The sequence below is a fragment of the Hippoglossus hippoglossus genome, chromosome 18, assembly GCF_009819705.1.
Source record: "Hippoglossus hippoglossus isolate fHipHip1 chromosome 18, fHipHip1.pri, whole genome shotgun sequence".
Lineage (NCBI taxonomy): Eukaryota > Metazoa > Chordata > Actinopteri > Pleuronectiformes > Pleuronectidae > Hippoglossus > Hippoglossus hippoglossus.
In genome coordinates, this window is record NC_047168.1 from 4,927,005 (window position 1) to 4,945,116 (window position 18,112).

The 18,112-nt window shown below is 44.2% G+C and overlaps 1 protein-coding gene across 1 annotated transcript; it reads right to left on the bottom strand.

Moving 5' to 3' along the window:
• Window positions 1-205: 205 nt before the first annotated feature.
• On the bottom strand, window positions 206-3,106 carry tmem256 (transmembrane protein 256). The gene is made up of 4 exons (XM_034569117.1): window positions 2,908-3,106; window positions 2,470-2,507; window positions 1,539-1,619; window positions 206-784 (listed from the first exon to the last, which is right to left on the bottom strand). The coding sequence occupies exons 1-4, from the start codon at window positions 2,987-2,989 to the stop codon at window positions 641-643; spliced, it is 345 nt and encodes a 114-aa protein (XP_034425008.1). The 5' UTR covers window positions 2,990-3,106; the 3' UTR covers window positions 206-640.
• Window positions 3,107-18,112: the final 15,006 nt, after the last annotated feature.

Below are 18,112 nucleotides of genomic sequence, written 5' to 3' on the forward strand. Positions count from 1 at the left end.
GATAATTGGTTTGCAGCCTGAAATCATGTTGAGCCTCAGGTAATGCAGTCGGCGACTTGGAATCTGATGGGAAAATTAGGCAGTTTTTCAGATTTGGTCCTGTTCTTACTCACGGATAGTTGAATGGATGGAGATCATGCTCAGTATGCGCGATCACTTGAGGAGTCAAAAACATCATCAATGTGAAAGAATTAAGCAACAGACTATAAGAAAGATTGTTTTATTTTTATTCTATTTTAAATCCCTTAAATTCCTTTCTTCATTGTTACCGCATTTGCCGCAGCATGCAGTATAAACGTACAGAACAACTGTAAAGAAATACTGTATCTTTCACGGTCACATCAATATATTGACGAGGTGACAAATTGCACTCATTAGCTTAACCAGTTTATCTCAACAGTCAAAGGGCAGCGGTCAGAAAGAGACAGCAGTGGCTTAAAAGTGATAATCCTGTTGTGACCTTATCACCTGCTGACACCCGTAACCCGAAGCAGGGAGCGGTTGGAAGGGTGACATTATAACTCGGCACTTCAGCACGACTCCTCAGACAACTCTCACATGCTCATCAGTTCTTCCTTTAGTAGTTTGACAGTTGACAGGCCCCGTGGAGGTGAGGAGACGTGACGTGAGCCGTTTCCCTTCAGAGAATTATTGCCAGCCAGCCAACGATCATAGCCATGCCCCCAATGGGAGCCACCTTGCGCATACCAGGGTCCCCCGTCATAGCCTGGTGGTACAGGGAGCCACAGAACATCCCCATGCCGGCTATAAGGAGAGTCCCAGCCTGTGAACATGCAGAGAAGGGAGGCACGAGAGCATTTACTATAGAGACTGTTCAAACATTTAGGCAAGTTTAGACTTCAAAAACATGTGTAACAGAAGAAAAAAAATCAACACAAAGAGCTGGATGTGGCCCAAAAGGTGGAAATGTCTGAAATTGGTCAGCTGTTACGAGTCAGCCGTGGACCTAAAGCAGCCAGGGAACCAGCACAAAAACACGCTCGGCAAACTTCCGCCGATTCATCCAGTCAAAACAAAAACAGTGGCGTGCAACAAGAAAGGCAGCAGATGGCGAGACATAAACACTGCCAACAATGACATCGCGAAAGAGCCAATTCAAGTGGAGGAGAGAGGGAGGGATGGTGTCAAACAACTTTTGAATTGTTTAGATACAAGACACACACTGGCGGGCCAAAAATACTCCAGTCCAACCGCTCTGTCCAAACCAGCAGTAATTAACATCTGCGCACACCAAGTTAGGAATCTCTTATAATGAGGAGTATAAAACATGTTTTGGTTCATTAGGAAATTATGGGAAACACTGTGAGAAAATATCTAGATATCACTTTTTGTAAATATCCAACACTCACACAGTTTTTCTCCAAGACATCATCTTAGTTCCTCACGGCCTAAAGCATAATGATTTTCTGAGTGCGACGGAGAGGGAATAACAGAGTGACACTATCGCACCGGTTCAATTTTAAAGGACACTCGAGTGCATCCAGCCCCGAGAGTTGCCATTAGGCTTCCATACTCACCACAGCAGGTTTACCACAGTGGGCAGCACCCAACAGGGCCAGGCTGTGGTAGAAATGGTACTTGTTGGCTGTTTCAAAGAGCTGGAGAGGAAAACACACACACACACACACACACACACACACAGAGATTTCAGAAAATAATACTGCACTCTCCAATCAGTCTTCATTTCAGAGGCTCCAAGACTTTCTGTAAAACTGACGAAGCGAGAGGTTATTTTATAAACCACTAGTGTGACAGTGGATGGGCTGCTACCGAGTGCATCCCTCTCAATCAGGTTCTCTAATGGCACAAGGTACAGTTTATCAGATCAGACCACAGGAGGTAAATAAAGATGGACGATGCTCTTCCTTCCATTGTTAAAACGTGAGCCCAAAGTTTCCTGGATACAGACACTTCCATCTTGTCAATTATGACATTTCACCCTCTTTTTATGGCATAAAATAACTAATTAAAACCCAACTTAGTGAGAGAAATGTATTTAATGTGTACTATGACTATTTATTTTTGGCCCATGCACCATCTGCTAACTTGGAAGAGGTGAGGTTTTTTTTACCTATACTGCAGCCAACCACCAGGGGGACGATCAGGATAACTTTCTGGCTTCACTTTTGGGGAGCTGTCACTTGACTAGACATCCCTGTTGAACGCAACAATACTTCCCTCAAACTGCAGTCTTGTGTTCCGCTTGGAGATTTTAAATCTTTACTCTGTGATGTTTTGTTTTTATGAATCTTGTGACTGTTTTTATGAATCGATTTTGATTGTGTTGTTGCTGGTGTTTAACTGCTTGTTGCCGATTGGGAATGTTTCTTGTTCTCAGGCCTCTCTTGGAAAATAGATCTTGATCTCAATGTGACTGTCTGATTATTTAAAGATTGAATACAAAAATGAATAACACATACTTTAAGTTATTTATTATTATTTACATACCACTCTCTGGTAATCATCGGGATCAGCATTTTTGAAACCTGAAATGACAGATATGGATCAGAGAAATGACACATGCAGTTCATAGTAAAGCATATTTATCTTTACAACAATCTGAACATGACATTACAAATGCAGTCGATATTGAGTTCACTTTTACGATGCGACTCTGTAGAGGCAGGTCACCTTCATAACAAAACGGGTTATTTACATCTGTAAACGCGCCGAATTCACCACCAACATATCGAACACTGGCAGGATGGGTTTATTCGTCCGTTTGAATAACGACGACGCGTTAATAAGGGAGTGGATCTTAAATTGGCTTGTTTTCGGGACGGAGGCTGGACATGTGCGCTCTGACATGACAGTCCTCCTGTGTTTACTGTGGAGCTGAAGGACCGGGCATGAGCACCGGGGGGGAAGCTACCGAGGAGTCCCTACCGTGAGCCCCGTACGCCCCGGCTGCCACCGCAGAGGCCCCCGACACGGCCGCCAGTCTTCGGACGATAGCAGAAGCGGTCATGTTGTGTAGCTGGGTGTGAGTGTGAGTGTGTGGGTGTGAGTGTGTGTGTGTGTCCTTCAGCCGGAAGACTGATGGCTGTGCTGCCTTCGCTGTCTTTTGCTAAGCTGCTACTTCCCGGCGTCACGGAGTTTGTCTTCCCCCCCGCGTATTAAATCCAAACTGAAATAACTCAACAACAAAAAAAAAACACCCAGGCTGAAATCAACGGTTTATTATGCAGGAGGGAAAACAACGAGCATGTCCTTGACTCATTCCAAACTCATCCTTGTCACGTCTTCTCCCACTTCTGTGTGCCGTCCGTGCGTTCTCCAGAAAATTACGACATTCCTTCTGGTACCTGAAAGCAGCTGCGCCGCGGCGTGAAACTGGCTGTGCGTTCAAGCGCTGTCGGAATAATCGGAAAGATGAAATGCCGCCTGGGAAAATTCACTTGAACAATTCAGATTTACACAGACATTGCAGATATGTGCACGACAAAGAAAAAATACTATCCAGCTGAAGTGACAGTACAATTAAATAAACCTTTAGATGCATAAATATTCATTCGAAAGAATAAAACAGTGCATGTATACAATATGTCAAAATATTGTATTTAAGTTGCTATAAAGGAGAGAAAAGAAAAAGTGAGGGATCTCTAAACTCAAATATATATACAACTACATATATTTATATAGAACACTTAATCATCACTTTGTCAAATGTAACTTCTGGGACAGCAAACGTTCCATTTAGGAAGCGTAAGTGATTGTGAATCAATTTCCCCCGGTTTGGTGCAAATTGAAAGTCACAACAGGTGGACTGGAGAGGTAACAGCAAGACAATCCCCTAAAAGGTTTGCAAGTGATTATTCCTCACTCCTCATCCTTCCTGTTTGATTTTTCTCTAGTTTTGCATTTTGCACACAGGTCTCTGGGCTGCCAGTCTCATTCATTACCAGGCCTGAACATAAATGGCGACTGCCATGCTACAGTTTCAGCCCACAGGGCAAATTTCATAGCTTTTTCCAAGTAGATGTGACACTGACATGACACCTCAGTTGTCACGGCATTGCTCAGGCTCAGCAAGAGTTGGCATTTTGCAATTCCATGGCCGGTCAGCTGTGACGTTCAAAGCTCTCATGTAGAAGAAGACACTGCATGAAGGTTAAAAAAATATCGTATTCATTTCTGTTTTTATTGTTGTATAAGTTTGTGTTAACACCAATATTCGGACTATTGACCTTAGTCTGAGTAAGATATTATTTAGATTATGCTGTTTGTTGTTTGAGTTGTAGAATATTCCATTCATATTCTAACCCTAACCCTCACAGACCATAGCCCAATGGTGACTCACATGCACTAAACCATTATGTCCGACATTGCTCTGCCAGTTTTAAAACCCAAAGTCGAAGTGGTTTAATTTACAATGCTACCATTTTTACCATTTTAGGTGTTGTCTTTATAATTTAGCAAAAGCTACAACTCCTTTTTATTTTTCCATATTTTCACACCCAGAGCATGTGTCGTCAAGCACTTTGTAAGTCAAAAGTATGTCAATTTAGCAAAAAAACGCTACAATGCGATTAAGACATATACATGTTTACATAACGCGAGTATATCGGGATATTGCTGTCCGTGTAAATGTAGCCACAGTTACGCTGCACCTCTGCTTTGTTCACACTTGAAGAACATTATTCTTGACAGGCCTGAGTTATACCATCGTGCTGTTTTCTTTATGAATAATTGTTTTTTCCCACAGAGAGGTTACTTGGCTTTGCTTTTCAACGCCGGCACATGCATCAAGTTGCCACATAATGCTGAGTGACAGGCTCGCCGCTGCAGAGGGTGCATTAGTGTGTGCAGCGCTATTGCAAACTGTCCATCACTGCAATTTTGGGGAACACTGGTGGGTTTCTCTGGCGGATTTAGTGAATTGGTTGTAATGTTTGACGTATTGTTCTGCAGGCGGTTGTGTTGGGGAGGGGGGGGGGGGGGCCTCATGTTGAGTTACCTCTTTGATGGAAATACACTAATCCCAGCAGAGAGCCCACCGAAAGGGGGTGCTGTATTGCTTTCTCATTGGCAAGAGTTTGTGCAGAGAGGGTGTGCGTGTGTGTGTGTGTGTGTGTGCGTGTGTGCGTGTGTGTGTGTGTGTGTGTGTGTGTGTGTGTGTGTGTGTGTGTGTGTGTGTGTGTGTGTGTGTGTGTGTGTGTGTGTGTGTGTGTGTGTGTGTGTGTGTGTGTGTCTGTGTGCGCATGGAGAGGGCAGAGGGACTTCTTCCAATTATCATATTGAAATTACACCGGGTCACACTGCATTACTGCAGAATCGCCAAAGCGCGGTTTCCGCCGAGCCTCGTCCTTAGCCGACTTTGACACTGCATTAACACAATGCACGCAATTAACACATTTTAATGACCGTGTAGCTAATTAAGAATAAGCCTTATGAGTCCAGGCTTCATCATCAGCTGTGAACTGAACCTGCAGCCAGTGTGGGTTTGTTTGTGTGCAGGCCGTCCGTGTTGTGATCCAAGTCTGCCTCCATGATATATGTCCTCGTGCTGGTGTAGACTTCGCTCTGGCGCGATGACATGTTGTATGCAGAAGGTTGCTGCCTGAAGCTGGCCGTGCACATCTGTGATGGAAAGCCAAAGCTCACCATTTGTGTGCTAGCACTGCATGATCCGAACATCTGGTCTGGCTATTGTCAAAGAAGTAGAAATTAATATGTTTGCTTTCACAATAGGACACGCGTGCAATTCTGTGACGCCGACATTTCTTTCTGGTATAGTTGGTCTTGAGAGGATTAGGAGAAAATATAGAGCATGTCGTTGCCACAGCTCAACCAGTCGGGCCGCGTCCTTCGGAGGCTGCATTTGAAGATCAATTGTGTCAAAGCAGCGCGAATTGACTGTCCCATTTGAAGGCCTCAAGTGTAGCCGACAAATGTGTCCTTCAGTCCCCGGGAAACGAAAACTCCAATGGATGGATCGCATCCCTGGATTCATTACACTTTGGTGACGAGTGAGGTATGGTGCCATGAAGTGATGGGACGTAGTATCGGTTGGACATAGACAACTATCAGGCTTCAATTCAATTGAACAGCTGACAAAAAAATCAAGGGGCATTCAAACTTTCTCATCGCGTCCAGCTGCAGCTCTGTTGCTAAGCGACAGCATTAAGGTTAGCTGGTGATGCCTGATCACTAAAAAATCCTCCGTAGACCTCCGTGGTTCGGCCCACGCAGCCCACAAAGACCGGCTCCTTCGTGGGCCAAGTAGACCACCTCCTCTAAAGAAGGACAGACTAACCAAAACCTTATCCCTAACCTTAACCGTGACCAATGCAGCCTAACCCTGAACTTAACCTTAACCAGGACCTCAGAAATGACATTTTGCTTCATTAGGACCACGCTTTACTCCCCATGAGGCCGACTGGTCCGGAAAAGATTAGTGTTTATGCCGGAAAATGTCCTACAGAGGTAACAAGTACAAGTACACACACACACACGCGCAAACAGAAACACACACAAAGGTCATTTTCATTCCGGCCTGTGGCAGATGGGACCACAAGGACAACAATTAACTGTGGCTTTACATCTTGTTTTCACAGACAAGCTGCAAATTATCTCAAAGTCCCAGCAGCTGTGTGCGGTGAGGCTCCTCCAAGAGCCGCCATCCATCTCACTTCACTCGGCCCGTCCGCCTGTCCTCTCTCCCCTGCTCTCCGGTGACTGCTTCACTCTCGGGCCAAACCTCGCTGTGTTTCAGCGGAGGCGCGTGCATGTGTACGTGTCTGATCGCCTCCGATTGTTTGAACCACCCGGCTCTTTGTGAAAACAGCCAAGCGCTCCGAACGAGGAGAGTGTTGCTCGCATTAAACAAGGGAATGAGTCGGAGTGAGTGCACCTCCTGCAAACGGGAGCTGGTAGCTCGACTCGCAACCTGCACATCTACATGACAATTACACGACTGCTGCAGCCTTCTTTGCGCGAGTGGGATGACGGCCGGGCGACATGCTGCCTCCTCGCTATCCACGCTCACATTTCAAAACTAGTGTATGCACACCTGTGAGTTGCTTTCAACTTAATGTACCGCCCTGGGTTGTTTTGAAAAATCCAATTTCCCTGCTCTTGTTAGCCACAATGTCAGGTATATCTGGTGGCAATGCATCTTTGTTCAGCGAGGGGAATTTTTAATGCATGGCAAATAAAGTGGAAGCAGCCTGTCTCATCAGCATGAAAATAAAGATTCTGCTTTGTTTTTCCTGTAACTGGCTGCAGGATGGATGGAAAACACCACAACCAAACGTCATCATTTTTAAAGATATAAGCCTTTCTCGGAATGATGCTGTGTGAAATGTGGAACTTGTAAGGGAATTTCTGCTGTCTGCTGTCCCAGAGTGAAAATGCAGCAGGGGGAACGGCGGGAATCCAAAACAGGAAGGCTATTCCTGCGAACACGGAGAAATCGTTTGTGCGCCCGAAGCTTCGCCTGCTGGGTGACTTGATCCCCTCTCCCCTTTCAGATACCGTGGACTTACAAAGAAACCAGGCATTTCCGAGATTCCCCATTTACCGTGATGTGTTTTGACGGTTGCAGCCCTTCGCCGTCTCAGCCGCAGCCAATTATCCATCTGTCGGGGGGGGGGGGGGGGGGGGGGGGCGCGCTTTCATGTCTGCGAGATGTTTAGTCCACAAATGTGCGTATTGTTTGCCCCGGTGTCCCAGCGTTTCATGCTGCGGAGAAGGAGAGGGTGAGGAAGGGAGAGGGGAAAGCTAGCTAGAGGAGGGGAGATATAGGAGACGGGCCTGTCGAGTGACATTTCGTCTGGGCGTACGGGCTATTGTTGTTGGGGGAGGCAACACCAGTCATTGCCATTACACTGCCTGGCAGACACAAACACACACACACACACACACACACACACAATGGCATTTGTCTCCACTCTCATGTCAACACTGAAAAATATTGTTCCACGGATGTTTTCTCCAAAACAGCTCCATTTTCTCCCTTTTGTTGACAGTGTGGCAGGTCGTCTCTGATACTGAGCCGACTGTGTGTGCAGCTCGGAAAACAATACACTCGCAGCACATTCCGCCTGGGAATGCAACTCAAGTCTCTCTCGTTTTTAATGTCAGGCTGTTTGTCCCCGGCATTTATACGTGTACAAAAAAACAAGCACTCAGGCATGCACAGGCATACGATCTCTAATATGCATGCACACACACACACACACACACACACACACACACACACACACACACACACACACACACACACACACACACACACACACACACACACACACACACACTCACGCACACAAAGTTGCAGGAACAGCAGGCTCCCCACGCCGAGCGAGCATAATTAGCACACTCGTTAAGCTCATCTGCATCTCTCTTCAAAGGAGATCGATGCAAATGGATGGGATTTAGCCGCTGGCAGCAATTAGGCCAAAAAATATCCTATCTGGAGAAACCTGGTTTCAACGAGGCAAAGTCGATTTCATCGTAGGGGGGATCAAATGCATTTCCTGCATTTTTTTGGGCCCTGTGCTGAACGCGTAATAATACGAATGCTTCCATTTACTCTCTTTTCGAATCAGGTTGTGTTTATTCATGTTCGGCACCAGCCCCATATCTCAAGAACCATTCATCTTATCGGTTTCAGACTTGACAAGTGCTTGTTAAGGGCCCAAGAAAGGGCAGCGTCAAATTTGGTGCAATTTGGAAACGAGAAATGTTCAATATTAATAAACTTTGTATAACAAGCGATGAGCGCTCTGTAGAAACGCAGGCTGGGACTAAACAACAGGCAGGTTTAGAACGGCCACTGCACTTGTTTTCCAGTTAAAAGAGCTAAAACGTGCAAAGAAAGGTTCAGTCCACTTAAATATGTCAATCTCATTCATAACCATGTCATTGTATGCGTGTTAGCATGTTGACGTCAGCGCTACAAGGCCTCGCAGAGCCTCCGGCGCGCCTGTGGAAACCGAGCTCTGCATATAAAGTGCTGTCGATTCTTCGGCTGCTGAAGCGTCCACTTCCACCATATTGCTTGGGCTCTTGTTTGTGTGCGAGCGTCAGAGAGCGAGACGCGGAGGCAGCCCGGCGAGCATCTTAATCAAAGCTGTCACACAACATGTACAGCAGTCACATCGCGGCGTCAGGAGGACATCCATCTCTCTCACTCCTACCTGGCTCATTCCTCATGTCTTCTGGCTCCATCAGTCTGCCTTCATGCACCTAATGAGTCCCCCTCTGAATGCTTGTTTTTCCACCCCGACGCTCCTGGTGGACACGCACACGCTACATTCAAGGCAGAAGGTAGCAGCGGAGGGATGCGGGCTTGTGTCCAGAAGGCTTTTACTATTCTAACAAGGAGAGAGTTGGCTCATGAAGGTGATCAGCATGACTTGGTTTTCCTACCAACTACCAACAAAAAAACCCATTAACAGTTGCAGCTGCTTCTGTGCGCACGTGAAACATCTGCCCTCTGATTTTTCTTTCAAAACTTCCCAACTAGTAAAATGCCAGGTGTACTGTATTGTTGACAAATGAAATTGTCCTGCCCTCATTGGTGTGTTACATCTGTGTCTGTTGTGTCCAGTTATTTGAACCAGGTTCATGCACTCCTGCTCTACGCGGCTTAAACAACGTTCATGTCAGTGTACAACACCTTTATTGAGCAGGAGTCAATCAGATTGATGGTCAACATTGAAAGGCTTTTTACAGTTTTTTACACTAAATGAACGCTGTTGCTAGCAACTATAAAAACAAAATAGACGCCACCCGCTTTCCTTTCCACTAGTATTTATACGGGAAAAGCAAACGTAAACAAAACAAGGGGCGGAGCAGTTTCATTTGTCAACACCACACCTGGTATTCTATTGTGAGGGAATTTTGACAGACAGAAAGAAATCCAAGCGCATAGGAAAAAACCCGAGAGTATAAATAGTCTGAGGAGAAGAGCTGAAGCTGCAGCGCAGGAAATCTAAACACAAGCGGGGTCTGAGTGCAGGGTTTGGAGTGAGAGCATTACAAAATCTGATCAAATCAATAAGTCCTTTTCTCAAACTGAAACACCACACTCTTAAATATAGATAAAAACCGCCATAGCAACCCAGTGTCTGTAGAATGCAAAGACGGCAGCATCGGGGCGTCTACGTCCCACTTCTCTGTGTCATGAAGAGCAGAGCGGAGGGGAATGAAAGAGCAGCAGCAGGTTTAATATGATTCTGAGCTCATTAGTCATTAGCACCTGAAGAGAAGCTACATTCATGGTGGAACGTCTTTATACATGAATGAATCCGATCCTTACAGGTGACTGACAGGTCCCTCATTTAATGCTGCCCTGCTCCACATAATGGAGAGTGTAATGACGCCTTGTAATTTTTTTTTTTCATTTCCAGCACAGTCAGATGAAAGAGAACAGGTTCTTCCCTCTGGAGGAACACTGTCCGTCCTTCATTTTCATTTTCACTCACCTTAAAATGAGTGTGCACCCACAGTCTGCCCTTACCTATAGAGTTGATGTGTGTGCAGCCTTCACAGTTAGGGTATTTTTTCCACTGCTGTTATCTATGAGTGCAAAAGAAAAAGAGAATATAACTAAAGAAGTCTCTTATTGTTTGCTATTGTAAAAATAATATTTACATATTTGTTTTTGAGGACACAAGGGTGTGAGTTTTGTGAATGTTTTATTAAAGCATGCTTTAATAAAACCTCTGCAGAGGAAAATATGTCATTCTGTTTTACTGTAAATAACCAGGGAAGCAACGCTTTAAAGTTAAAACTGTCAAGTAACCAATGAGATTTTTGAGTTTGAGTTTGATGCTTTTTTTTGTTTGTTTGTTTGTTTGTGAGTAGGATTCAGCAAAAACTTATTCCCACAAAACTTGCTGGAAGGAAGGAATAAGTCGTTTTGGGAGTGATCCCGAAAAAGCGGCAGGGATTTTTATCCCATCATACAATATTTATACAATTTGGTGTGCTCTCGACTTCGTGGCATTCTATGTGTAGCCTATAGCAAAGCTCTTTGGTTTCATTGGCTCTCGTTTTGAGGCGTCTGTCTCTGAGATCCCTGCCTTCGCCCCAGTGCAGTGGAGGAGAATGGAGTCTGTGGCGCTCTGAGCATCAAAGAACGTCACTTGAAAACTTGACAGCAAACTCTCTCTTCTGTTGGGCGAACATGGTGCTGGAAGGCATCAGCGGCATCATTTGTGCTTGCTACTGTTCTGCATTACAAAAGATTAAAGTGGAATAAAGCCCCAGGGGGAGGTGTGTGGATTGAGAACCACAGTTCAATACATATTTCCTGATGTCCGCACCCTTTTAAGTGAACTAGCTGCTGCTCCGTCTCTCCGTGTCCGCTGCAAATCAGCTTAGCGATCTGTCAGCCATTATGCTTGCTTGTTCAAATTACAAGTAGCATTATCTTCAGTACCTTCTATTTGTGTAACTCTGATCCACATCCTCCTCCCTCGTGCTGCTGCAACAAGCCCAGTTTCCCCACGGGTACCATTAAGGTTCCATCTAATCACCTAATCTAATAATGCTGAAAAGTTCAAGTGTTGTGCACATTGCAAGCAAAGTACTGCTCCGCGTCATCCATCTGGAACAATGATGTTGCTTGTGATAGAGTCAAAGAGATGTCTTGTCATTTGGATACTCCTCCCAGAGGAGCCACTTTCCACTTTCATTATGTTGATTTAGCTCCGCTCCTCGTGCTCCGTCTCCATTTTCGGAACGCATCGCCCACGAGGCAGCGGGCTGCAACAAAAACAAAGAATTTGGATGAATTAAATATATTGAAAAATAATTACAGTCAGCAAAAACGTCAGGCCGCGATAAGTCTGCCTAATAACCTGTAAAATGATGTCTCCTTCTGGTTATTATTCATAATGGAGCGCGCACGGGGGACGCAGAGACACACAGAGATGCAAGCACACTCACACTCACTAGTCTTTGTGCCGGCGCTGGTGTGTGTGAGATAGATAACGATTAAGTGCTGAGTTTGTGGATAATTCTGCTTTATTACAACTTTGATTTTGTAGTTTTGCGAGTGCACCTGAGAGTTAACAATCAGTTGTTTCATAGTGAAGATGTACAGCAGGTCAATTGCATTAACAGACTTTTTTGAATAGAGTGCAGAGAAGTAGTAGTCTTGTGCTTCCATTTGCTCCGCTTGTGCTCAAACGGGGTGTGTGTGCGTGTGTGCGTGCGTGCGTGCGTGCGTGTGTGTGGTACATCACTAGTAAAAGGAGGGCTCATATCAAAGAAACACATTTTCCCCTCATTTCACTACCTCCTCACCATGAATACTACATCAAACATCAGTCCCATGAGCAGCCCCCCCTCGCCACACACACACACACACACACACACACACACACACACACACACACACACACACACACACACACACACACACAAGCACAACACAGCACATTAACCTATTAATGTTAAAAATGACTACAGTCCCTGACAAAAGTCTTGTCACTTATCCATTTTGTAGAAACAACAGCTTATAACCTGACTTTTAATTTATCCATTGGTTTTAGAAATGGCTCATATGAAAGCTAAAACCCTCCCAAATTATGTTTAATATACTAAAATAAATTTGCTTCACTGAAGAAAGATTGATCATTTAATGAACACAGAAAGGTCAGATTTTGGCAAGACAAAAGTTTTGTCGCCTACAGAGAGTAATGTGAAAATTGAACAAATAATTTACTTCAAATACAAAAATATGTTGCATAACATCAATGAATTAAGTAGTGGTGCTGTGAGATCCATATTTAATATCTTGTATGACTTCCATGAGCTTGAAGGACTGCATCCATGCGGTTCGACAATGATTCATACAATTTATTGATGAAGTCATCAGGAATAGCAAAGAAAGCAGTCTTACATGCCTCCCAGAGTTCATCAAGATTCTTTGGTTTCGTCTTCCATGCTTCCTCTTTCATTCTACCCCAGACATGCTCAATGATGTTCATGTCTGGTGACTGGTAATCAACGCTTTGGTCTCAGGGTGAATCTTAGGCATGTTGTCAGAGGTCAAGTTGCAGTTGATGTGAAGGTCTGGTGTGCTGGGGTTCTTTTTATACACACCCACTAATTGATTGATCAATTATTGATCACAGGTGAGGCTGTAATCTAGGATTGGGTGCATCATATGACAAGGTGACAAGACTTTTGTCTTTGCAAAAACTGACTCAGTGGGCTTTACCAAGCTGTGAACGTTAGAATGCTTTTCAGCAGTTTCGTTTGGCACCAAAACATTATTTCAAAAGCTGTTGGGATTGAAATTAGCCATTTCTTGTAAAAAAAAATTGATTACAAATATATTTGAGGGGCACTTAAGGTCAACTTGTACCCAAGCGACAAGACTTTTGTCAGGGACTGTACATGTGTGTGTATATGACAACAAGGTCATAAGGCTAAAGTTTCTGGGGCAGAGGAAGTAATGAAAAATGCAAAGTTACTCTCTCTCTCTCTCTCTCTCTCTCTCTCTCTCTCTCTCGCTCTCGCTCTCTCTCTCTCTCTATCTCTCGTCACCCCTCTTCCCCCCCATCTTTCTTTATACCTCCGGGTGGCAGCCTGCATCGAAGGGACATGTGGCACCGCAATTAGCACTGGCCGATTCATGGATGTGGAGACCACGCCGGTGCTCAGATGGGTACAATTAAAAGCAGATGCCACTCCAGCTAATGGGCTGTGCATATATATGTGTGTGTGTGTGTGTGTGTGTGTGTGGTACGGAGATGCTGAGTTATATAGACAGCAAGAGAAGGGGTGGCATATGCTGGTAACCAATGCAAGTGGAGCTACTTTAGCACTAATCTGGCGGGCGCCCTGCTGCGACAGATCAGAGGGAAGGGATGCGATGCCCTACCTCAGGGGGCTGGGGGCTTGCTGAGGAGCAGAGATACCGGAAAACAGGATGGGAGGGAAGCAAGGACGGAGGGATGGAGGGCAGCAGATATAACTGTGCGAGTATAGCGTGGAGTGGGAGAGCCTGGGAAAACGGAGGGCAGGCTTAGTGTAAGTAAACAAGCGGAAAAAGGATGGAGGTGAAAGAGCAGGCTTACTGCGACAAGAGAGTGGATGTAAAACGAGGGGAGAGGGTGGAACACGTCCACTGGGAGAGATTTGCTGTGAGAGGAAGCAGGTGGAAGGGCTGGCGCGTGTTGTGGTAGTAAACGTTTCTCCGACAAGATGTTGATCATCTCGGTAAATGATCCTTTTATAAATTTGGAGACAATAACTTTGGACATTACTTTCACTCCCTGGGTGTATAGGACGCAGCCAAAGTGGTCACGTTCATAAAGGAACAAACCGGCTCAACACACAAATGAGGGACAGCCGATAATAATAATTAGTTAATAACAATAGAGACTAATTCAAAAGTCAAACCAAAAGCCCTGCTGCCTGGGAGGAGAGAGAGAGAGAGAGAGAGAGAAGAGATCTCTCCTGAATTTGAGCCTGTTCATGACAAGATCGAGGTTCGTCTGAGGTGTAATTTGTGGTGGTTGAGTTTTCTGGTTTATTCTAAACCACAGTTGATGGTGAAGTTACTAACTTGTTTGAAGTGTAGCGGGACATTCACACAGTTATTTGGCTTTGGAGGAGCATTTTGCGCATTAATGGCTACTTGTATGTCTGATCTAATATAAAATGTTGTAACTTTTCTAATATACCTGGTTGGTCTGGTTGTTCGAGCTGCATGATAAATTATGTCTCGATATCTTGTAATTCGGCTTCCTCTAGAACACCCTGAAGCTCTTATAGGCCCATGGAGAACTATGTGATTTACTCCAAAGAAAAACCTTCTTATTGACAATTCCATATATTCCTCTAATCACATTATCACATTTTCATCTTATTGATTCAGGGATCCAACCCATATCATCCTGAAAGGAGCAGCAAACTTATGAAGTACTGAAATACTGTGTGCAGCTCTGTTCTGTATAGACTCTGCTATTTTATATCCTTTCAGCGCCCATATCCCTGAAGCATGATTCTCTATAGGAGAGACACAGGCGTTATAAAGTTTTGAGTCAGTAAAATACAGACGTTCTTTACATATTTTAAACTTGTTGGCTGTATCGCTTGCGACGAGAGGATCAGGCTGAAACACTGATGTGTTGTTGATATGCTGAACGTGTCCGTGACAGCAGACATGAAGCAACGCGATCAGGTTTCTCTGGAGTTGTGCTTCTGGCCACCTGATCAATAGCGGTCCAATATTCGCTCTCCCTTTCCCTGCGCTGTGTTTCTCTGCAGCAACTCCCAAGTGATGTATCTGGCTCTTCAGCTGCCAGATGCTCCACCGTGTTCACAACCCGGTTCGTCAGCTGTTTGGTGCCGGGCAAGTCTCGTACATTGCGTTAGAGCTTCATCTAAGAAAACAGCTGCCTGCTGCAGAAAATGGGATTCATCAGAGCGATGAGATTGAAACTTTTCACAGTATGTGTTATTGTTTTTGATTTATTTTGATAAAAGGATAGTGATAAATGCAGATAAGTAGCCCCAGTGAATGCATTTGTTGCTCCTGCTGTGAATAGAGAGAACGACAGGTGCAGTGCTGACAACCGAAATTGGAGAGTGGATACAGGGGAAGAAAGCGAGCTGGCCTTGAAACAGTCTGGCATTAAACAATTTGGTTTTTTTATGGAACAGATGTGATATAATGTCTGAGTTTGTTCATTTAAGTGGTGTTAGTATTAGTAGAAGTACATGCAGTAGTTCTTGTTTAATCTTTGAGCAGAGGATTGCTTCACCAACAACCTGCTGGCTGTAGCTCCATATAAACAGATGTGAGAGTGACAACCAATGTTTTATCTAAATTCCTCTGAAAGTGATAAACTTCCATAAATACTTTTTAGATCAGTCAGAACCCATAGTTGTGAAATGTAGAAGTTCTGATGCATGACACTAGTAATACAAGGAAAATTACCTTTTTTAAATAACTTCTTAACATCTACAACTGCAGTCCTGGTGGCTTATTGGACAGTGAGAAACTCGTATCAACATTTAACAGCATTATTAGTATAGAGGACGGACCAACACCAGCCGAGGGATCTACTACTGCACAAATGAACAGTAGAATGAAATATGAACCTGAGAGCAGGCACTTCAGGGGAGCTGCACCAGAGACGATAGTATATCCATACTAGTCTGGACTTTATGGACTGGAAAATCAGCAGCACCTTTCTCCTGCACCTCTCTCCAACAAGGAATAAAAAAGAAGGGAAGGAGGTGTAAAGACGGATGGAGATGTCCACTGCCATGAGTGGGCGTGCCACAACGAGGGGTCTCGAGGTGGCTTCGCCCTATGGGGTCAATGTTTGAGCAATATTTTCAGGGTGAGTGTGTGAAGAGTTGTGTAACTGTATATCAATCTGTGTCTGCATAATCAGATTTGTAAATGTGGAAAAGAATCTATAAATGTGCGCATCGATCTGTGGTTGTGAAAATAAATATTTAAATCTCTACATGGACATTATTGGCTGTTTGGTGGGAAAAATAAAAACAAAACTTAAAATCGTTATTTTTCTTCTCTCATTCCCTGCAGCCATCAAGCCTTTTTTTGTAAAAGAACACGTTAGAAATGAGATAAAAAAATTGCTGCCTCGCTTTCAATACCTCAGCTCAGGGTTAAAAAAAACAAAAAAACATTGTGGAAATACAAAAAAAAAACCATCCAATTTTTTACAAATCTGATTACACACACACAAACACACACACACAGAGAACGGAGAGGCATTTTAAGATTTCTGTTCATATTTGCAAATCTCTGCATGTATTTGCAGACTATTTGACACATTTACAACCTGATTACACGCACACGGATTGAGATACAGTTGCACAGCTCTCCATGAACACACACATAGATAATGTAGCTACAATATTGGCCCCATGTGGCCCCCTCAGTTGCAATTGATTACCCTTTAAATTAAGCTCCAGGAACATATGGCTGTTGTTTCAGCACCATGGACAGCTCTGTTTGTTGGCTGCAGGATGCACCAATGTGAAAAACCCAGAAAACGAGCGGGGAAATATCCAAGCTCGTTTGTTTATTATTATTCAGGTGCAAGTCCAGACGGGGACTGAAGTCAATGATAAAATCTTAAAATCACAGCTAAAATGCACGGCGAGGCAATGGGGAGAATCGAAAGTCAGAGTAATTTGCTCTCTTTGAGAAGATTTAGTGAGAAGTCTGGCTCCTGCTCGAAATCATGATGGCATCATTCCAACACGTGATTCTAAATTATTTTTCAATCTTTATATATAACATATATATATACATATAAGCTTTCGGTTGTGTCTACAGTCGAAAATGATACACGCATGACTTCATTTTCTGACTTGTTTGAATAATTTGATGATGATGATATAATAATAATATCATTTATTTACATACCACCCTTTAAAACACAGTAACAATGTGATTTATAAGTTAATAAGAAACAGTTTTACATACTCTCTCTAGCTCTATTATTTTTGGAGATATCTCGGAAAATTTGTTTTTTGGACTATATTTTGTTGACCTTTGACCCTTGACCAATGACCTCTGAAAATGTATCCATGTGTTGTTCATTTTATGTTGTGCACACACACACATGCACACACGCACACACACACACGCACGCACACATGCACACACACACACACACACACACACACACACACACACACACACACACAGAGGAACAAAAACAACACCCTGCTCCCTGTGTGGCTATGCCGGCGAGCAGGGCAATAAATAAAACTGTGCTCACACATAAATCCAACCTCACAGTGATAAGTGGGTTATGTGAGAAACACAACACGATGCCAGGAGGGAAAGAGCCAGACAGGAGGAGGAGGAGGAGGAGGAGGGAGTGATGCTGGGAGAACACCAGTTACTGACCTCAGGGGCGGACGCCTTCCTTGCGGGCCAAGGAGGTATAGCAAGAGAGGAAGAATAAATGTGAAGCTACAAGCGAAGTCAAGAGAGATTACCTGTGGAGAAGTTTGGGGAAATCAGCGTGAGGAGCTTCAGACACGGTGCGATGGGTGAGAGGTTGAAAGGTGCAAGGGTGAGAACACACGGAAGACAAGATGAGGCCAAAGTGGGGAAGCTGGAAGGAGAGTG